The following is an 18,081-nucleotide window of genomic DNA, read 5'->3' as shown; positions in this document are numbered from 1 at the left end:
GTACAATGATATCATAAAATAAACACTGATTCCTTAATTTTTTTGTAAGTTGATATATTTGATTTTTGTTTAGAATAGATTCAAGACAACATTTAGCTGAGCTGACTTTTGGAGCGTGCCGTAGCTGTTAATACTGAGTGTATCTGGGAGTATTGCAGAAGCTTGGATAGTAACTAGCCAATATCAATCTACTAGACCAGTAATTGTAAATGCTTGACCTATACAATACATCATATAGTTTTCATTCATTAGCTAAATAAATGGCAGGCAATCATTTATATGACAATTAAATTTAATGATTTTATTCAAATTGTTCAAGACTGTGGTTAAAGGGAGTGAACTCCTATGAAACTAGGTAAAGAAAAATTTGCACCTACAGGCGAATCGTTAGAAAATAGAGGAGACAGTCCAAACACTTCTATGAATTTACAAATTGAAATTGGAAATGGTGTCATGTTGAAGACAAAAGGATAATTAACACACAGGGAGGGACACAGACCACACATCCTCTACTACATTGCCCTTACCTTTAATTCTTCTTCATATTCAGATAATTTCCTTTCTAAAGCCCTCTTTTCCTGAAAAAAAAAGAACAAGCAATAAATACCATAATGGATGAATCTGTTTTCTAATATGTTATATCATTAAGTATTGTACATAGGATTATTAAGGCCACCTGTAAACATTTGTTTGTTTGACAAGTCTACCCGTCTCAATGTTTAAACTCTGGGTTAGCAAGTAGGGAAATCAATTTCTTTTCTTTCAAAGTTGCCTGAACATTACGGAGAAAATAAATCAGAAAACAACTGGATTTTACAAAATAAAAGCATTCTCATCATGCTTGGATTGTTAAGAAAAATGTTTTCTTTGTCAGACTGCTTGGAGATATTTTTGGTTGCAGAAGGTCTACTAACTTTTAATTTAAAACTGGCATACTCTGAATTAGGGTTGCAAATGCAATCTTTCAACCCCAGAATGGGTAAGTTTGAGGTGAAGCCTCTGCTTTATCAGATAACGAGCAGGTTTTCTGGATTTAAGATTCTTTATCATAATTACTAATTGTACATACTGAATCCTTAGTGTTTTATACACTTTCCAAAATGTCCCATAAGGATCAAGGAACCATGTCTCGCTACAGCTGGTACTAGCTACAGAAACAGGGTGCAGGGCCTGAGGTGTAGCACCTGATACCGACAGTAGGGGTTTCGAGGTAGGGATGGGAAGTTGGGTTGGGTGGGGCCAGGTTGGGGATAGGGATAGAAAGTTGGGTTGGGTGGCGCCAGGTTGGGGATAGGGATAGAAAGTTGGGTTGGGTGGGACCAGGTTGGGGATAGGGATAGAAAGTTGGGTTGGGTGGCGCCAGGTTGGGGATAGGGATAGAAAGTTGGGTTGGGTGGGGCCAGGTTGGGGATAGGGATAGAAAGTTGGGTTGGGTGGGACCAGGTTGGGGATAGGGATAGAAAGTTGGGTTGGGTGGCGCCAGGTTGGGGATAGGGATAGAAAGTTGGGTTGGGTGGCGCCAGGTTGGGGATAGGGATAGAAAGTTGGGTTGGGTGGGGCCAGGTTGGGGATAGGGATAGAAAGTTGGGTTGGGTGGGACCAGGTTGGGGATAGGAATAGAAAGTTGGGTTGGGTGGGGCCAGGTTGGGGATGGGGATAGAAAGTTGGGTTGGGTGGGACAAGGTTGGGGATAGGGATAGAAAGTTGGGTTGGGTGGGACCAGGTTGGGGATAGAGATAGAAAGTTGGGTTGGGTGGGACAAGGTTGGGGATAGGGATAGAAAGTTGGGTTGGGTGGGACCAGGTTGGGGATAGGGATAGAAAGTTGGGTTGAGTGGGACCAGGTTGGGGATAGGGATAGAAAGTTGGGTTGGGTGGGACAAGGTTGGGGATAGGGATAGAAAGTTGGGTTGGGTGGGGCCAGGTTGGGGGTAGAGATGGGAAGTTGGGTGGGGCCAGGTTGGGGGTAGAGATGGGAAGTTGGGTGGGGCCAGGTTGGGGGTAGAGATGGGAAGTTGGGTGGGGCCAGGTAGGGGGTAGGGGTTGGAAGTTGGGTTACGTGGAGACAAGTTGGGGATTGAGACACAACACTAACCCTCTTTTCGTTGGTGTCGGAGAGACGCGAATGTTCGCTGCGTTTCAGCAGTCTGTCCAGTTCTCCCTTGGCCTCTAGGAGTTCCTTCTTTGTGTCCGATAACTCACGCTTTAACCGCTCACTATTAGATTTTTCATCTTCATATAACTAAAAAATAATAATTTAATTCCATGCCATTAATCATTCACTGACAGATAAATACTATGAAGATGTAGTAATTTGTTGAAATATAATTCTTATCTTATATTAGATATACAGGGCTGTACCATTTAAAACCCCTAAAATGTTTACATACTTTCCAAAGCTTGATAGGAATACAAATCTATGTATTTACTGCAAGGTATATATTAAGGTGGAATAACACACATGGAAAAAGTCACTCGAATTTACAGAACATTATTTGATAATGAAAGATATAATGATAAATAAACTGTACATGTGTCAAATAAGCGAAAAATTTGCAGTTTGGGGATAAAAAATGAATATCTAAAATAATTATTTCTGTAAGTAACAACAAAAGCCTTTGCAGGATTCGAACTCGTGATGTACAGATCACAAGTCCGACACTTTATCCACTCGGCTATGGAGTACGTTACATGTTGCAGTCGATAAAATCCTTTTAATAAAACGAAATGTCATTTCGATCAGCCATTTTGTGATGATGTGTTATTCCACCTTAATTTCTTTGTAAAATATGTCTATACAGTTTAATCAACAATGTTTGCATCTTATATAGATAATTAATTCAAATTAAAACAATAATTATACTAAGTAGATATGTACTTTATCCACCATAATCCCATTAAGGAGTTGGGTATACAGTGATTAACTCAATATCCAAATTAACTGTATACATGTACAGGCAATGCATTCAAATTCACCTTGAGGTGAAATTGGATATCATCATTACAGACTACAGGCAGGGAGAACTTAACCCTAGCTATCAATTATCTCAAGATTTACAAATGAGTACCTTCTTCAAGGACAAAAAAGCCCCCCTCCCCCCAATTACAGACACCTCTTCATAATAGTCTGTCATTTGATTTCATTTTGACTGTATGCCAACATGGTGATGCCAATAATCTGAATTGAATTATAATTTTATATCTCTTTGACAACAAAATTGAAAACATGCTTGCTAAGAGAGTTATCAAATCTAAATTAGCTTTAAGTATGTGTGTGTGTGTGAGAGAGAGAGAGAGAGAGAGAGAGAGAGAGAGAGAGAGAGAGAGAGAGAGAGAGAGAGAGAGAGAGAGAGAGTACAGAATAAGAGAGACAGACAGGCAGACAGTTACTGGCGGATATACTTACTTTTTTATAATCTAGAGAGGTGTCGATAGCTGACGTAGACTTGGAGGTCTCTGTGTAGGAGCTGGGGCGGTACCGATCGGAGACGTCCGACGTGGAGGGGTATCTCCCATACCGACCAGAAGTCTGTCAAAAACAACAAGTCTCATTAAAATAAAATTCAAGGTGAAAAATTAGGGTCCACAAGATACTAAGAGGACCTAATTAACATGTTTATAGTACATGTATCTATTGAAGTCCGTTCCAGCACAATCCCACTGTTCTAAACATGTCGAAGTATTTTTTGATAACTTATCTACAGTTTATGAAGAATACTCTAGTCCCAAGTCTGTATGACAAAAACACTTTAAACATCATATTAGACTCTTTTTACCTGCATTATACATATTGAAGGTAATTTTTCTTACTTTCAAATCAGACCCTTAATATCACAGCACACACACAATGTCATTGATTTGCCATGCCTCTTTGACAGACTGTCTACAGATCCATACATGTTTACAATGACCAACAATTACTCCTTCCTAAAACTCGATACAACAAACTCCACACCACTGAACCAGCTTGTACTTCTACTCTACTATGGAGTACCTCCATACGGTGAAATTATATTGAAAAAAGAGAATACCTGAAAACAATGCATTACCTGAGTGCTGAGCATTAACTGCATAACATGGGCTACCATTGTACAACACCCGAATCCCTTACCTGTCTACTTACACATAACAAACGCAACATGAAATAAATCCCGTGGAAAATGAAATTGAGACTAAGGATTCCCTGCAGAGGACTATTATCACCTTTCAAAACAATTTGTGTGACCTTCAATCAACGCAAGTACAAAGGCTTTCTTAAAATTCTTTAAACTCTTTTCTTCATGATGGAGGTGGTTCTACACCACAGGTGCATCTGTCTATACCACAAAGGAAATGAGAGACAATGAGGAGTTATATCAGTTTTCAATGTAACACACAGATTTTCAATTCATTTTCCTTTTCCATAGTTAGCTTAACAACAGCAGGAGGAATAAATAAATCAGTTCAATATTTTTCCTGGTAACTATAAACGAAAACTGATTTATTTTACTTCAACAACCCCCCCCCCCCCCCCCCCCCCTCCCTCCTCGAACCCAATACATCTCGCTAATACTGTCTGTGTGGCTAAATCCAATCATTGAACAGGATAAAAAATCTTTATAGTCTCCAAGAGTGCACACTTCAATCTCCATCAGTCTCCAGCGAGCTAGCCAGTACATGTGCTGGATGTGCAGTGAAGTGACAGGAAAACTCAGTACAAGAACAATTAATGTCTACTCCAGAGCAGAGGGTCCTTCATTATCTATGCTGAATTATTGCAATGGTTTGAACTATTTGAAGAGTTGTATTAAACTCCATATTTTTGATTGAGTGTTGCTTGGCTATCAGCAATATAGCAATTGTCATATCAGTACGATACTCTGATCACATAGACTTCAATCTTGGTAATTATCAAAGAGGCACGGGGGTCAATAATTTACTGACCAGATCTATACCCCAAACTTTAAACATGATTTTTTCTTTACCTGTTCGTTATTTAACTCAAACAAATTCTAATATTTTTTCCAATATTTATTTTTTTACAGAGCTCTTCTTTTTCTGAAAAACAATCTTATAAAAAAGGCATTGACCATCGAGCCGTTTTAACTAATAGCCCACCCTGTAAGAGGGGACAGAGGGGACGTAGGAACTCCCTATGCTGGACAGACTACTGGTGGATCCAGCCCGTGAGCTATAGCCTGATCCCAGCCCCGAGCTGTAGGCGCTGGACCCGAGGGAACTCCCATAGGAGGGGCTGCCATAGAGGGATCCAGAGTAGGACCCACTCAGGTTGGGATAACTTGATCCCACTCCATACCGATGATTGTGGGACATTGTCAGTCTTCAATAGCAGAAATTAGGATTCCTTCTGAGCTAATCCATTCACGATATCTCACTGAATGAAAACTATTAGTCGTTTTACACAATATTCAATGGGCGTGAACCAGGCTCCCTGAAAACTTCCTTACACAAGGGATGAGTTACACAAGTTGAACAACTTTGCAGAAATAATCCTGCTAAATCCTCAGTATTTCAATCTTCTTCAGCACAACTGCCATTCACTCAAGTTCCCATGTACAAACTGATGCCTGAGTGTATCCTGTTTATATATATAGATTCTATCAACATAATGATATGAGAGTTCGCTGCATACAGGCAGAATGCTGTCTGGTGTACACTGTGTGTACTGTATATACTATACACAGCAGCTTCTGAAGCAGCACATTCCAATCCAAGCCAATCAGTTCACCACTCAAAACATCTGTAGAGATCCAGCAGAGAATGAGGAGTGGATCTATTTATTAACTTAATTAGCAGGAACTGAGAGGTGGATCCAATATCAACCCAATTAGCAGGAATCAAGAGGTGGACAATTCTCAAAGTATTCTCAATCAGAAAATAAGAGATGGATCCAGATTTTTGTTCCTTTCACACAACTCAATTAGCCAGAAACAAGGGGGGGGGGGGGGTCTAGAATCTGACCAGTTTAACTTTCAAAAACATCTGGAGAGTTCTAAAAAGTGCACGATTATTCCTGTTACATGCAGATAGGTTTCACATGTTGGAATACTTTCACACTTCGTTGATATTCTGCTGAGGGATGAAACAAACTTAAAGGAAAATGATCCACTTTCATCCCAGAATAAGGAGAGAAGAAATATATATCCTTTCACATGCAATAACTATGTCCTCCTTTAAAATGACACTGAGAAAACCTAACCATCCAAAGAATATATTTTTTAAACAGTGGTTCACACAGGGATAAATATAGCAAGATCAGAAAAATAAATGTGGCACCTCTCCACCATTCTATTTGGAGAATAAACAGTCATTATCTACAGGTGAACAATTTTACAACATTAAAACTTGTACAGGTATTAAGAAGACAACATTATAAAAACAAAATGGGATAAGTCAACAAGGGGGCTCTAAAGAATAATGACAGGTAATTTTGCACACAAATAAGAAGACCATCAAATACACAGCTCGATCAATTGATTCCTCACCGCATGTCACAATGAGGCGGGATTTAAAAATGGAAGTTATGAACACACAAAGACTTAAGCTTTAAGTCAGTCAGGTTATCATAATCAACGATCAATAGCTGTATCAACAACAAGGGTCTAGTTAACACCTTTTTCTCTCACTCTCTCTCTCTCTCTCTCTCTCTCTCTCTCTCTCTCTCTCTCTCTCTCTCTGTTATTTGCTAACTTTACTGTAATAATGAAAACCTTTGCTACAGTAAAAATCACTTGTAAATGCTAATAAGATAACTTACTCAATTCCATATCATACATGAATTCACCAAACTCTTTTTCATCAAGAGGTAAAAAATTCTATATTACCATAGCCTCATTAATTACTATGAATACAACGACCTTGCATGTTTTATTCATATACATGCGTATGCAGTACTTCAACTTGTATCAATTCACTCCTTTGGGACAAACACAATATGTGCAGTACTTCACGTGTTACACAATATCACTTATCTGACCACGTCTGGCCGATTACATACACATCCTGAGAGAGATTTAACATTATGTCATTCAACTATTATGTCTGCTATCACAAAATCGGTCTCAATTTTCAGATCATAGCCCCCCCCTCCCCCCCTCCATTAATGAACTTGATAAGTCCGCGAATTTTGCTTAATTTGTTGCGAGAAATTAAGATGAACGATAGAGCAAGGAGAGAGGTGTGGGGGGGGGGGGGGGGGGGGGGGAGGTGGTGAAGAGGGGGATGACAGTATAGCAATAAATTTGTAGTATCCCTAATCTCCTCGAGAGAAATAAAATCAATATCTGTATACATATATAATTCAAGTGATTAATTTCTGCAACTGACATATGAAAACCCTACCATTCCCAGACTACCTCTCTGATAGAGCATTCAGTCGGCACACATAAATATCCCACATAAATCCCAATGACACACACAAATATCCCACATAAATCCCATGCAAATCCCTCCCTTGTCTGTCTTAGTTCTTTCAAACCTTTATAACTTTGAAAAACCTAGTTTCACTTTCAGCAGAAAAAAAGTCCAGCCTATACATATCTGGGTTCTTCACCGCATGCCTTGTTCTGTTTTACCAAAAAAAGGGAGGTATATATGTCCGTATATGAAAGCGATAATGTCTCAATTTCTTCATGGTAAAAAATTTAGCTCAAGATTAAGGTACATACAAGAGCACAGCTAGTTGTAATATTTAGTCCAATCATGATGATAAGATATGATTTATCTTAGTAATGGGGCTTTTTTCTCTATAAGAAAACAAGGAGACAAAGTTCCAGCTAAGATAAGAGTTTATCATAGGTTGACATTGACTGTAAGTAGTATGTACCAAATAATATGATGACAAACAGTTGGTCGTGACCTTGAAAAATTTACAACAATTCATCCAGGACAAAACCGAACTCTCTGTCAGCCTTATTTTTTAATACGTAAAGGAAAAACAACCTGCTGAAATAAATGCTTTTAATTAACAGTGTAAAAGATTTAAATGTAAGCTGAAAAAGAATTTCACTCAAATTTGTACAATTGATGTAAAAAAAAAAAGTCATCACATGCGTAAAGGGAATGAACTGTATTAAGCAGTCTGTAGTCGGTTGCCTACACAATATAGGACAAGTTAGTACAGTTATTTAGTCCAGTCATTCGGCGGTATCCTTGATGCTGGTCGTGGTGTTATCCTTTCACTTAGAAATGTCCCAAATCAGTCCAATTATACTGTATAATCGGATGTTTTACATATATCAGGGTCCTGTCTTTTCACATACACTAAGAGATGCAAGGTAACTTTGTGGAACCAGGATATTCTCTGCTTTATTGTACAGCAAACTGATAAAGTCATTACCTCAGACTGAGTGGTAGTTTACACCTGTATACCATCATTTAGAATTGCACACAATCAAAATCACTGAATTCTGTTTTTAAAATTGTTACATCACAACAAAAGCAATATCGATGGAGTGAAAATTTGGAAACTAAAACCAAGATTCATCTTTCTGGTTCCCTTGTTTCTTTTTTTTATCCCTAATATTTACAATGTATATCCACTATGTCTTTCTAACCCTCATATTTACAATGTATATCCACTATATCTTTCTATCCCTCATATTTCAACCTACCGGTATATCCACTGTCTTTCTATCACTCATCTTAACATTATTCATCCTCTACCTCCTTCTATCACTCATGTTTACAATCAATATCCAGTCTTTCTATCACTCATTTTTCAATCTATATCCACTGTCTTTCTATCCCTCATATTTCAATCTATATCCACTATGTCTTTCTATCACTCATATTTACAATCTATATCCACTACGTCTTTCTATCCCTCATGTTTACAATCTATATCCACTATGTCTTTCTATCACTCATCTTCACATTATTCATCCTCTACCTCTTTCTATCACTCACCTTATCATCGGCAGGTTCTTCTTCTTTATCTTTTTCTTCTTCTTCCTGAAAAATCAAACAAAGCATCAAACTTGGTCAATTCATTCAATCTACAAAATTTTTCTGTAGCTAAAACTACATCTCAAAACTGTGGTCTGAGTCAGACTTACATCTTTGTTGTCGTAGGAGACGATTCCTGTCGACCGTCGCTCGTTTCTCCGCCTTCTCCTGGCAAGGGCAGACGACTCTCTCCTCCCATCTTTATCTCCTTTACTATCAGAATCTGGAAATAAAAATTGATACCTCTCTTTTATTCTTCGATAAAATTTCAAAAATCTTCATGCGCAAAAGAAGGATCCCCATTAATACAAGAATCAAGAATGATCTTTTCAAATAAGTTGGGATCACATAATCCAAGTAGGTCCTTTTTAAGATTTCTTTATGATAGAGTACTCTTAGAAGGGACTCACGAGCTGAAGAACTGTACCGGGTACACAAAAATATGTGAAGTAGTGTGAGTGACACACTATTCTCTTAGAATTTTTGTAGATAGAACAGAAGAGCCTAACAACTTTAAATACACCCCCTCCCAACCCCTCTCTCAAAATTAAAGAACTCTAAACGAAATTGAATAAAGTAGTTAGTGACGCACCGTTGGATTTCTCCTCTATCCTGCTTTCCAGCTCGCCATTCCGTATTCTAGTCCGCAATGACTGAGACCGAGTTATCCCCGAGCTTGATCCGAGAGACGATGAGGGGTCGTTTAATGATATAGCATTCCTATCAATTCTGTCCCTCCGTAGATATGCTGTAAAACAAAAACTAGAGTTGTTAATAAATACAGCATTCCTATTAATTCTTCATTTTTCATCATGATAGTGATATCACAGTAAAATTAATCAGTTTCTAACACTAGACATCAAGCAATTCTTTATTATACCAATATAGTACACATTTTAATATATATTGTATCATCAAATATTGGGTGATTTTTTTTTACTTTTCCCAATACTAAATATATAAGATGTAATATTTGGGATTCAATTTCATAGAAATTATACTGAACATATTTTAGATAATTTTAAACAAGTTAAAAAAACACTGCATATAATTTCACTAATTATTATAATTATGCAATTAATAATAATCAGTGCTGTCAGTAGCTATGAACATAATTAACCCAAGCTGTGTTGACTAATTAATTAACTTTGTATGTACATGTATATTGCTAATGCTAAAATGTTTTTTAATATTTAACAAATATGAATTAATTTGCATCAGTATTATGAATAAACAAAATCAATAAATTTTAATTTCATTAAGCAAATTAATATTATCTATCACTTAAACCAAAAAACATTGATTAAAATTAATTCATAGAATTAACATAAGTGTAGCAGAAAACAAAAAAAAAATTAAATAAAAAAAAGCAGATGGAAACATGTGCATTATAATATTTTTATTTTTTTTATATTTATTTTTAAACCTGAACGTTGTAAACTTTCTAAGTTAATGTACTGACCATGGATAAACTAATTACAATTAAACAATTAGGACATTTCTGTCATACTGTTAGTTCTGTGTGACCACTACCCCAAGCCCAGAGTAAGTGACCTGTAACCCAAGCCAAGAGTTCATGACCTGACAGATTTGATGATCTCGGTGACCACTATCCCAAGCTGTGAAATCAGTGACAATCACAGTTCAATCCAGAAACCATCATCCATCAGAGAACTCCCAGCCAATCAAAACACAGGATGGTGAACATTTTGATTAATCAGCCAATCACAGGCCAAATATAATAATTGCTGATCAATAGTTCAAAGATTAATCCAATCAGAGGACACTCAAGCCCCACTCTCAGTATAAATACCCAGGATTACAGTTAATGAGACATCACAACTTAATCTGATTAACAATCTCATCAATTACAAAGACATGGAGACAACCACCCAGCTTATCCACATGGATGGACACCAGTGTTCCACTTCTCCACCTGTGCTCCACCTTCCCTCCGTCAAGCTCCACTCCCTGAAATTGAGCGATTTCCTGGACATTGGTTTTGACGACAGCTTCTCGGAGATTCTCCTGCCACACATCGAGGATGACCTGGACAGCCTTACCGAGGTATTCAATCCTGTGCGTGATGGACCCTCAGATCTTCTGGATGATACAACTCAGTGTTCCAGCAACTTCACCACATCACCCGAGTCTCAGGAAACATCCTCCACAGTCAGCTCCCCTGATGTCTTCAACTTCTCTCAGAAACTCGTGCCTTGTGCCATGGACTTTAGTGACATCTCTTCATCACCTGATTCCAAAGATGTGTTATCTCGTGCCCTGGAGTTCAGTGATCTCACCTGCCTAGATGCAAACAGTGAGGAGCAATCCTTTGAGGAGCAACAGCCTTCTACTGAGGAGTCCCATTCTTTGACTGAGGAGCCAAGAGTTTTCAGTGACTGTTGTTTCGCCCAGGCAGACAGTGACGGTTCATCATTTCCTCCATGTGCCGTCAACATTATGGACTATGAAGAGGATTTGTCTACATGCCGCTTCAGTGTGTCCTTGAGTGACCTTGTCAACGAGGCCTGCCCAGTGTCAGCTGCCTTCTGCCCCATAATCGAGCCATCCCCACAGTGTTCCCCGGTCACAGATTCCAACCCTCCACACATCAACACCCTCCTCTTCCAACGGGAGCAGGATATTCGCAGAAGATTCCAGACTCTCCGCATGGACCATCCTCAAGATGTACAGCAACTTAGCGAGTTCTACATGTACCAGATGGCCACTATTGAAACCGAGCGCCTCAACACGACCAAGCCTCCATGCCTACCAGAACACGCCCTTGCCCTGAACCAGCACTACGACCAACAACTAAACCAGGTGATGGACCGAGTGGAGCAGAGCATCCGCCTGTTGGAGGACGCCAGGAATCAGTCGATCCGACCCATCAGACCAATCCGCAAACAGCGAGCCAGCTTCCCCAAGAAAGCCATATTGATCATGGAGGACTGGTATGAGAAGAACGTCAGTCATCCGTATCCGGACTCGATCACCGTGGAGCTGATTGCGATACAGGGAGGGATCACAGGGGAGCAGGTCAAGAAGTGGTTCGGGAACAAGAGGAATCGCTCCAACAACACACGCACGCTGACGGAGATCGCCAAGAAGAAACGCCAGATTGCCCACAACTGTTTCAGTGACTTGTCTCTCTGAGCTGTTTAAATAATGCCTATGAATTCTTACCCGAGAAACTGGTTGAAGTGATAAAGTGGGAGATTTAAATGGGAGACTAAATTCCAAGGCAAGTTCAATGAAAATAAAACAAGTGCTTTTGTTCCTTTTGTGATAACTTCAAATGTGACTTACTTTTGTGCTGTACTAAACACTGTATAGTTAATGCTTATGTCTTGTTGACTAATGACTCTGTACAGATTGTGCTTAATATGTTTTGTTGACTAATATTATTCCTAAGCTGCTTGTTATTTGTTGCCAGCATAAAATCAAAAATAAAATCCAAACAAAATAAAACATGTCTCTTGTCATAATATATCAACCTACTGAGCCTCACATCAGAGCAAAGCAAGTACTCCAGGAGATCGCTGATATAAATGTAAAGTAAACGACTTACGTGTATAAGAGTCTGTACTATCTTTGGAATCTCGAGACCGCCGAAAGCTGTTACTCCGCGGTTCATCCTGCAACAGATCAAATAAGTAAACAAAACACTCCTTTGTACCATTAATCAAATAACCAGTCTCTTTCATAGAGTTAAAAAAAATTATTCATAAAATCATTGGTCAGGATAAAATTTCTCATAAAACCAGTATATTTTGTCAGAAAACTAAATTCTCCATTAAACCATTGGTCAAACCATCTTGTCTTAAATTTTAAGTTTATATTCAAACTTCTCCTTCTAATTGAAATTATTAAAACCCTCATCTCCAATTAAACTTTCAAGCATACAATTAATATGTTGGAGCAACACACAAGGACCCTGTCCTTACCTCCCTGTTGCGTCGTAATGCGATGGTGTCGTTCTCCGAGGTAATTCTCTCACTCAGTGAGGTGGTGCTGGTATCTGCCTCCTTGTTCAATGGTTTATCCCCGCTGTCGGGCGCTGCTAATCTCTTGTCCGTCTCTGTGCGAGCCGTCCCACTCAAGACTTCTTCCGCTTTCTGAATATCTTCTCTGGTAACCCCCTGCAAGGAAAAGGAATTGTTCTAGAATCAAAATCAGTAACTGTAGCTTGTCTGTCAATTCCATGACAGCAAGTAAATCAAAGGCTTACATTATATCACTAATCCTGCTACTCTCACACTCCTGTGTATGTGTAATGGTACATTGTTTATTTATATAATTGTACAACCATCTTGTTGCCCCTTGAGGGCCCTTAATCGGATTGTAAAATAAATTGAAATTGGTCACAGCTTAGAACCACAGGTCTACTCCGACCATGTCTAGTGAGTTCCTAGTTACTGTAACTGGACTTGAACCACTGACCTGTGTTGACCGCCTGGTTTCCCGAGCTCTCTTGGCCCGAGCTTTCCTCTGAGTTTCTGCCTCCTCATCACGTTTGGGTATTCCATAAGGCCTGAAATAGGTAAAATATCCTCTCAATGTCAACAACATGCAATAAGATCCTATATAGTACTCATTAATATGCTATTTTTTGTAGGAAAATGATAACTTCTTATTAATAATAACCATGGGGATTATTCTAGTACACATATAAAATCAAAACTGGCTTGGTGTGTTCTCTATTCCAATCAGTATATACATGAACTCATACATTACAATAACATGCTATTATCCTTTATCATTAAAATTAATGTTACTTTAAAAATCAGTACTCTATCCCTTAAGGCAAACATCAGTGCAAATGTCAACAACATACCAATGATAATTATCTAAAGTATTAACTTATGAACAAAATATTTTTAGTCTGTAAATTCATACTCAAATGATTCAGCATTCGGATGTCCAAGGTTTCACACAAAGGAAAAAAATGGGTGAATAATGTGATGAAAGGGGCAACACCAACCTTTTGAATTGATAATTAGAATAAGGGGAGGAAATGATCGACGAGGATATAGAAGTCGTGGTTCCCGTTGTCAAGCCGACCGTCGTGACGGTAGCACTTGGAGTCAAGGCTGACGAGGCAGTGGTCGCTGGCTGGGAGGCGAGGCGGGTAGGCAGGGAAGATCGGTGGTCCTCCTTGAACTCCTCCAGTCGCTGCTTGTATGAAGACAGGCCCCGGAACGAACTCGGCCCTCTCAAGGACGTTGTGGAGGTCAAGGTCGTGGAAGTGGAGGAAGTGGTACTGACAGAGGAAGAGCCCAATCTAAAAAACGCCGACAAGCTTAGTGACTGACCATGCACGCAGACTTAGTACGGTTAGAAGCAGAAAGCCCGGCACATGAGAGGGGAGAATTGAGACAGATTTGTTATTCAGTGTTAGCAGTATAACAGAGGAAACTACACATACACGTAATATAACAAACATTCAGTGACAGACTAACTCATGCAGAACAGGAATCAAGAAAAATTCACATGAAAGAGGAATTTTTTTACCCAATGCGGATTACCTAATTTCAGTTTCACAAATGTGTATCTTACAGGGTATAGCTTAGTTCAGGATTAGATTTGGCAACTCTTGATAAGGCAGGCTTCAAATTAACAGCTTTATCAAGTGAATGTATTTATACTGTGCATGTATGAAAAGATTAAACAATCACAACCACTATAACAAAATATACAAAGGAAAACTTAAAGGAAAACCTATGGCAATACATGAACAAGTATGTACACAGATAATGACAATCACAATTCACTATATCATATAATTTCTGATAGAAGTGAAAACCAGAAGAAAGAAAGGACAGTGAGAAAGAGAAACTGAAGTCCTAAGCTAGACAATCTGAAAAGATCACACAACAGGTCCATCAAAAGCTAACCAAAAACATCTCAGAGGTAGACATAGTTTAAAGGTATTCTAATCTAGATTAAGTCTATAATATCTTGTGTTTTCATTTCATTGAAAAATTTTATGATTTCAAGTCTATTTTTACAGTGCATTTTAATTGCTTTACTCCTTCTTTTTACTAGGTAATGAAATAACAAAACAATGGATCGATGATTGAAAAAGTCAACAAAATTCATCGCTTATCAAAGAGACCCCTGAGAGCTGGGGGTGGGGGAAGGGGGTGGGGGTGAATTATGTCTCTTACCTATCGGGGACCTTGTTCTCTTGGTTTTCTGATATTGTGCTAGTGCTTAGGAATGGTCGGTTCGACTTGTCCTGTAAATAAGAAAAACAGTTTGAATCATTCAAATTCTCTAAAATAGAGAGAAATTTAATGTACATTAAATGAAGTACAATGAATATGTATATATAGTATATTAATCAGGAGAGGGAAAATTAAAAAAAAAAATTCTAACACTTAGTAAATCTTCATGCATGCCATGCAGCAAATTCAACAATTTTCAAAAACTAGAACAAAAATTAGAAAGAATGTAACAGGAAGTTTGAACATCTGAAGCTGGGAACCAAGCAAACTCAGTGCAAGAACCAGTTAATCTTCACAAGCCTGTCTCAGTAATTCAACATCACCCCATCAATCAGATATTATTTCAGAAACAAAATTATTTCTATCATCTCTACTCTTATTAGAGGAAAATTTAAACATTTGACTGTATAGTTTACTTATAAAATCCTTATTTGTTGAATTTTGGAGCACTGGCGCGATAGACAAAAATTAAAGTGTATAAACTATGTATTTCGAAATTAATTATGAATCTAGTATGAACTACCGGTAATTTAGAAATAACTTATCACTATTGGCTTTCTGATCTAGTAGTATGATTGTATTTTGAAAATGATATCTGAACAGTATTCCATTTGTCACCATGAGACTGAAGGCTTGTAGCTTCTATAACTCACATTCTCCAACCGATTGTTATTGTTGAGGGCTAGGCGGGGACTAGAGGCAGAGCGCGGCAGGTTATTCTTGTCGTTCTCATTCAGGCTGTCATTGACCATGCTGGTACTTCCTGTTTTGCGTAGCCCCGCCCTCCAGGAGGGCGTTTCCCGTAGCGGGGCTGTGGAGGGGTTGTCTTCTCCTGGTTTCTGGAGGGAGATAATGGGTACCTACAAACGACATGCGGGGATTACAGACCCAGAGTTCACACACAACAGCAAAAATGGCACACAGTGAGGAGTAAAGTAATGCAAAAACAACCACAACAGCATAATACCATATATCCTGGGATTTTTCACATTCAGCAATTTTCCAAAAAAAAAAAAATTCTATTCATATTTTTTTTTATCTGAATAACCATTTATTGCAATTTTCAAATAAAATTTTCCACCATGAAGTGAAACAGATAACTTTTTCAATTGAAATGATCAATAAAGTACAGTCAGGTAGTTAATTAAACAAGACCTAAAAAAAAAATCCCTGGACATATGGTATTGTGATTGTTATACCGTGACACTTGGGCTATGATAAATTCTCTCATTAAAAATTTATAGTTACAGATGTTCATTAAGAAAACATTTATTTAGAAAGAATATTAATAAAACTCAGTAAATAATAAATTAATTTTGAACTTTGTATTAGATAATTTATGACAATGTTAACTTTTCCTTACAATACATGTATGTGGGAAATTGTGCAGAGTACAGTGAGAAATTAGTTTTGCTGTCCTGAAAAGGTTGATATATCTCAGTAACTAATCAACAGCTAAAGAAAATATACTTCTGTTATTATATGATCAGAATTAAATGTAAATATAATGCCATTGGCTATCTTTTTATCAACAGTGAGAAATCTGATGCTTTGAGCATAACAAGTGTAAGTCAATGTATTGAAGTGTCCAGTACATAATAGTGAAGTATGCGGAACCGACCGGTCAGTAATGATGTTAGCTAACCCAAGCCACAATGCACTGTTAATGTAATAGTCAAAGCAGAAACAAGGGCATCACCCATCAGCCCTCTGGGCTAGAATGGGGCCCCAGCGGCAACCGTCCAAGCAAACCCCGCACCACTTCATACAGGGAGGGGGCTAGGGAACCACCAGCGGAGTCAGCTCGTAAGGCTCTTGTAAGTGTTTATGTAAAGAAGTTTCTTTATAAAAGATTATATCACATCTGCATACTGAATTCTGTATTGAAGGATAACATTTTCCTCATGATAATAATGCAACCATCAATGGAATAAATGTGTATTACTCATTTAAAAAATTAATGTGTTTAGAATGAAATCAGTACCACAAATATAAAAAATTTACATGCATTTCAACAAAATTTTTAATTCAATTACTTTATACCAAAAAAATTATAATTTATTCCCTTATTCAAAATTGAAATTGTACACAGGTTTTCTAAGGATTGATCACATCTTATTAAAAAACGCGAGACAAAATGTTCGCAATAATACAAAAATTAGTACGTAACACTGACAGGAGCCCAGTGCTGCCCCCTGGCGGTTCGAGCCCCCTGGTGAGTGCGGTTACCTCGGAGCGGTAATGAGCAGGCATGCTGAGCGAGCGAGACAGACCCATCTGTCCACTCACCCCTGTTCGAGCCTTCTCCTCTTTCTCGGCCGAGTCCGATTTTTCTGGCTTGCTGTCTGACACCGCCTTCTCCTCCGTTTCTTTTGCAATTTCCTTATGAACAAAACCACCAAGTTTCATCATTTGTCATTCCACCTCATACAACAAGCAAATCTCAGAAAAAAATATCTTACTGTTACCAAAATATCCAAAAGATACCCCATGTTTGCTAAACATTTCAAAATAAAGATTCCCAAAGCTATGAGAAATGATTTTGATGCTTCTTCGATTGTTTCCCTTAACCCATGCAGATCTCGTCCTGTGTATAAATAAAGTCCTTATTTCTATACAAGTCGTGTGATTCATGCACTTTGTCGTCGTCTAGATACATGCCATTTGCAACAATGCTGTCAAACTCTGTTAAACAAATCTGTCTCTTGTTTTTCAAATAAAATTTGTAAAATTTGAGCGAACAAAATTCATCTTAAATCTGTTGACCACCTAATAAAAGATATATAAATAATTGTTGATGGCAAGTTTTGATTAACAAAGTTTGTCTAACTTACTGACTTCATATCAATATATAGAATATGTGTAGGATGATGATGTACAGGATGTAACGGTCCCAATAACACACC

General features: G+C 38.1%; 1 protein-coding gene across 1 annotated transcript in view; it reads right to left on the bottom strand.

The window, feature by feature from the left end:
* The window catches only part of LOC105330003 (protein phosphatase 1 regulatory subunit 12A), a 40,415-nt gene that overhangs the window by 7,417 nt on the left and 14,917 nt on the right, over positions 1 to 18,081 (bottom strand). Inside the window, exons 14-27 of the mRNA XM_066072502.1 lie at positions 17,405 to 17,557; positions 15,829 to 16,035; positions 15,116 to 15,186; positions 13,930 to 14,229; positions 13,389 to 13,479; positions 12,893 to 13,087; positions 12,517 to 12,583; positions 9,538 to 9,693; positions 9,056 to 9,168; positions 8,890 to 8,951; positions 5,097 to 5,319; positions 3,406 to 3,528; positions 2,095 to 2,241; positions 528 to 578 (exon numbers count right to left, since the gene is read on the bottom strand). Coding sequence (XP_065928574.1) covers positions 528 to 578; positions 2,095 to 2,241; positions 3,406 to 3,528; positions 5,097 to 5,319; positions 8,890 to 8,951; positions 9,056 to 9,168; positions 9,538 to 9,693; positions 12,517 to 12,583; positions 12,893 to 13,087; positions 13,389 to 13,479; positions 13,930 to 14,229; positions 15,116 to 15,186; positions 15,829 to 16,035; positions 17,405 to 17,557 — 1,959 coding nt within the window. The remainder of the gene's footprint in view (positions 1 to 527; positions 579 to 2,094; positions 2,242 to 3,405; positions 3,529 to 5,096; positions 5,320 to 8,889; positions 8,952 to 9,055; positions 9,169 to 9,537; positions 9,694 to 12,516; positions 12,584 to 12,892; positions 13,088 to 13,388; positions 13,480 to 13,929; positions 14,230 to 15,115; positions 15,187 to 15,828; positions 16,036 to 17,404; positions 17,558 to 18,081) is intronic.

Source organism: Magallana gigas, chromosome 9 (genome assembly GCF_963853765.1).
Source record: "Magallana gigas chromosome 9, xbMagGiga1.1, whole genome shotgun sequence".
Taxonomy (NCBI): domain Eukaryota; kingdom Metazoa; phylum Mollusca; class Bivalvia; order Ostreida; family Ostreidae; genus Magallana; species Magallana gigas.
Note: the sequence above shows the minus strand (reverse complement) of the source record. Positions and strands in the feature narration are given on the sequence as shown.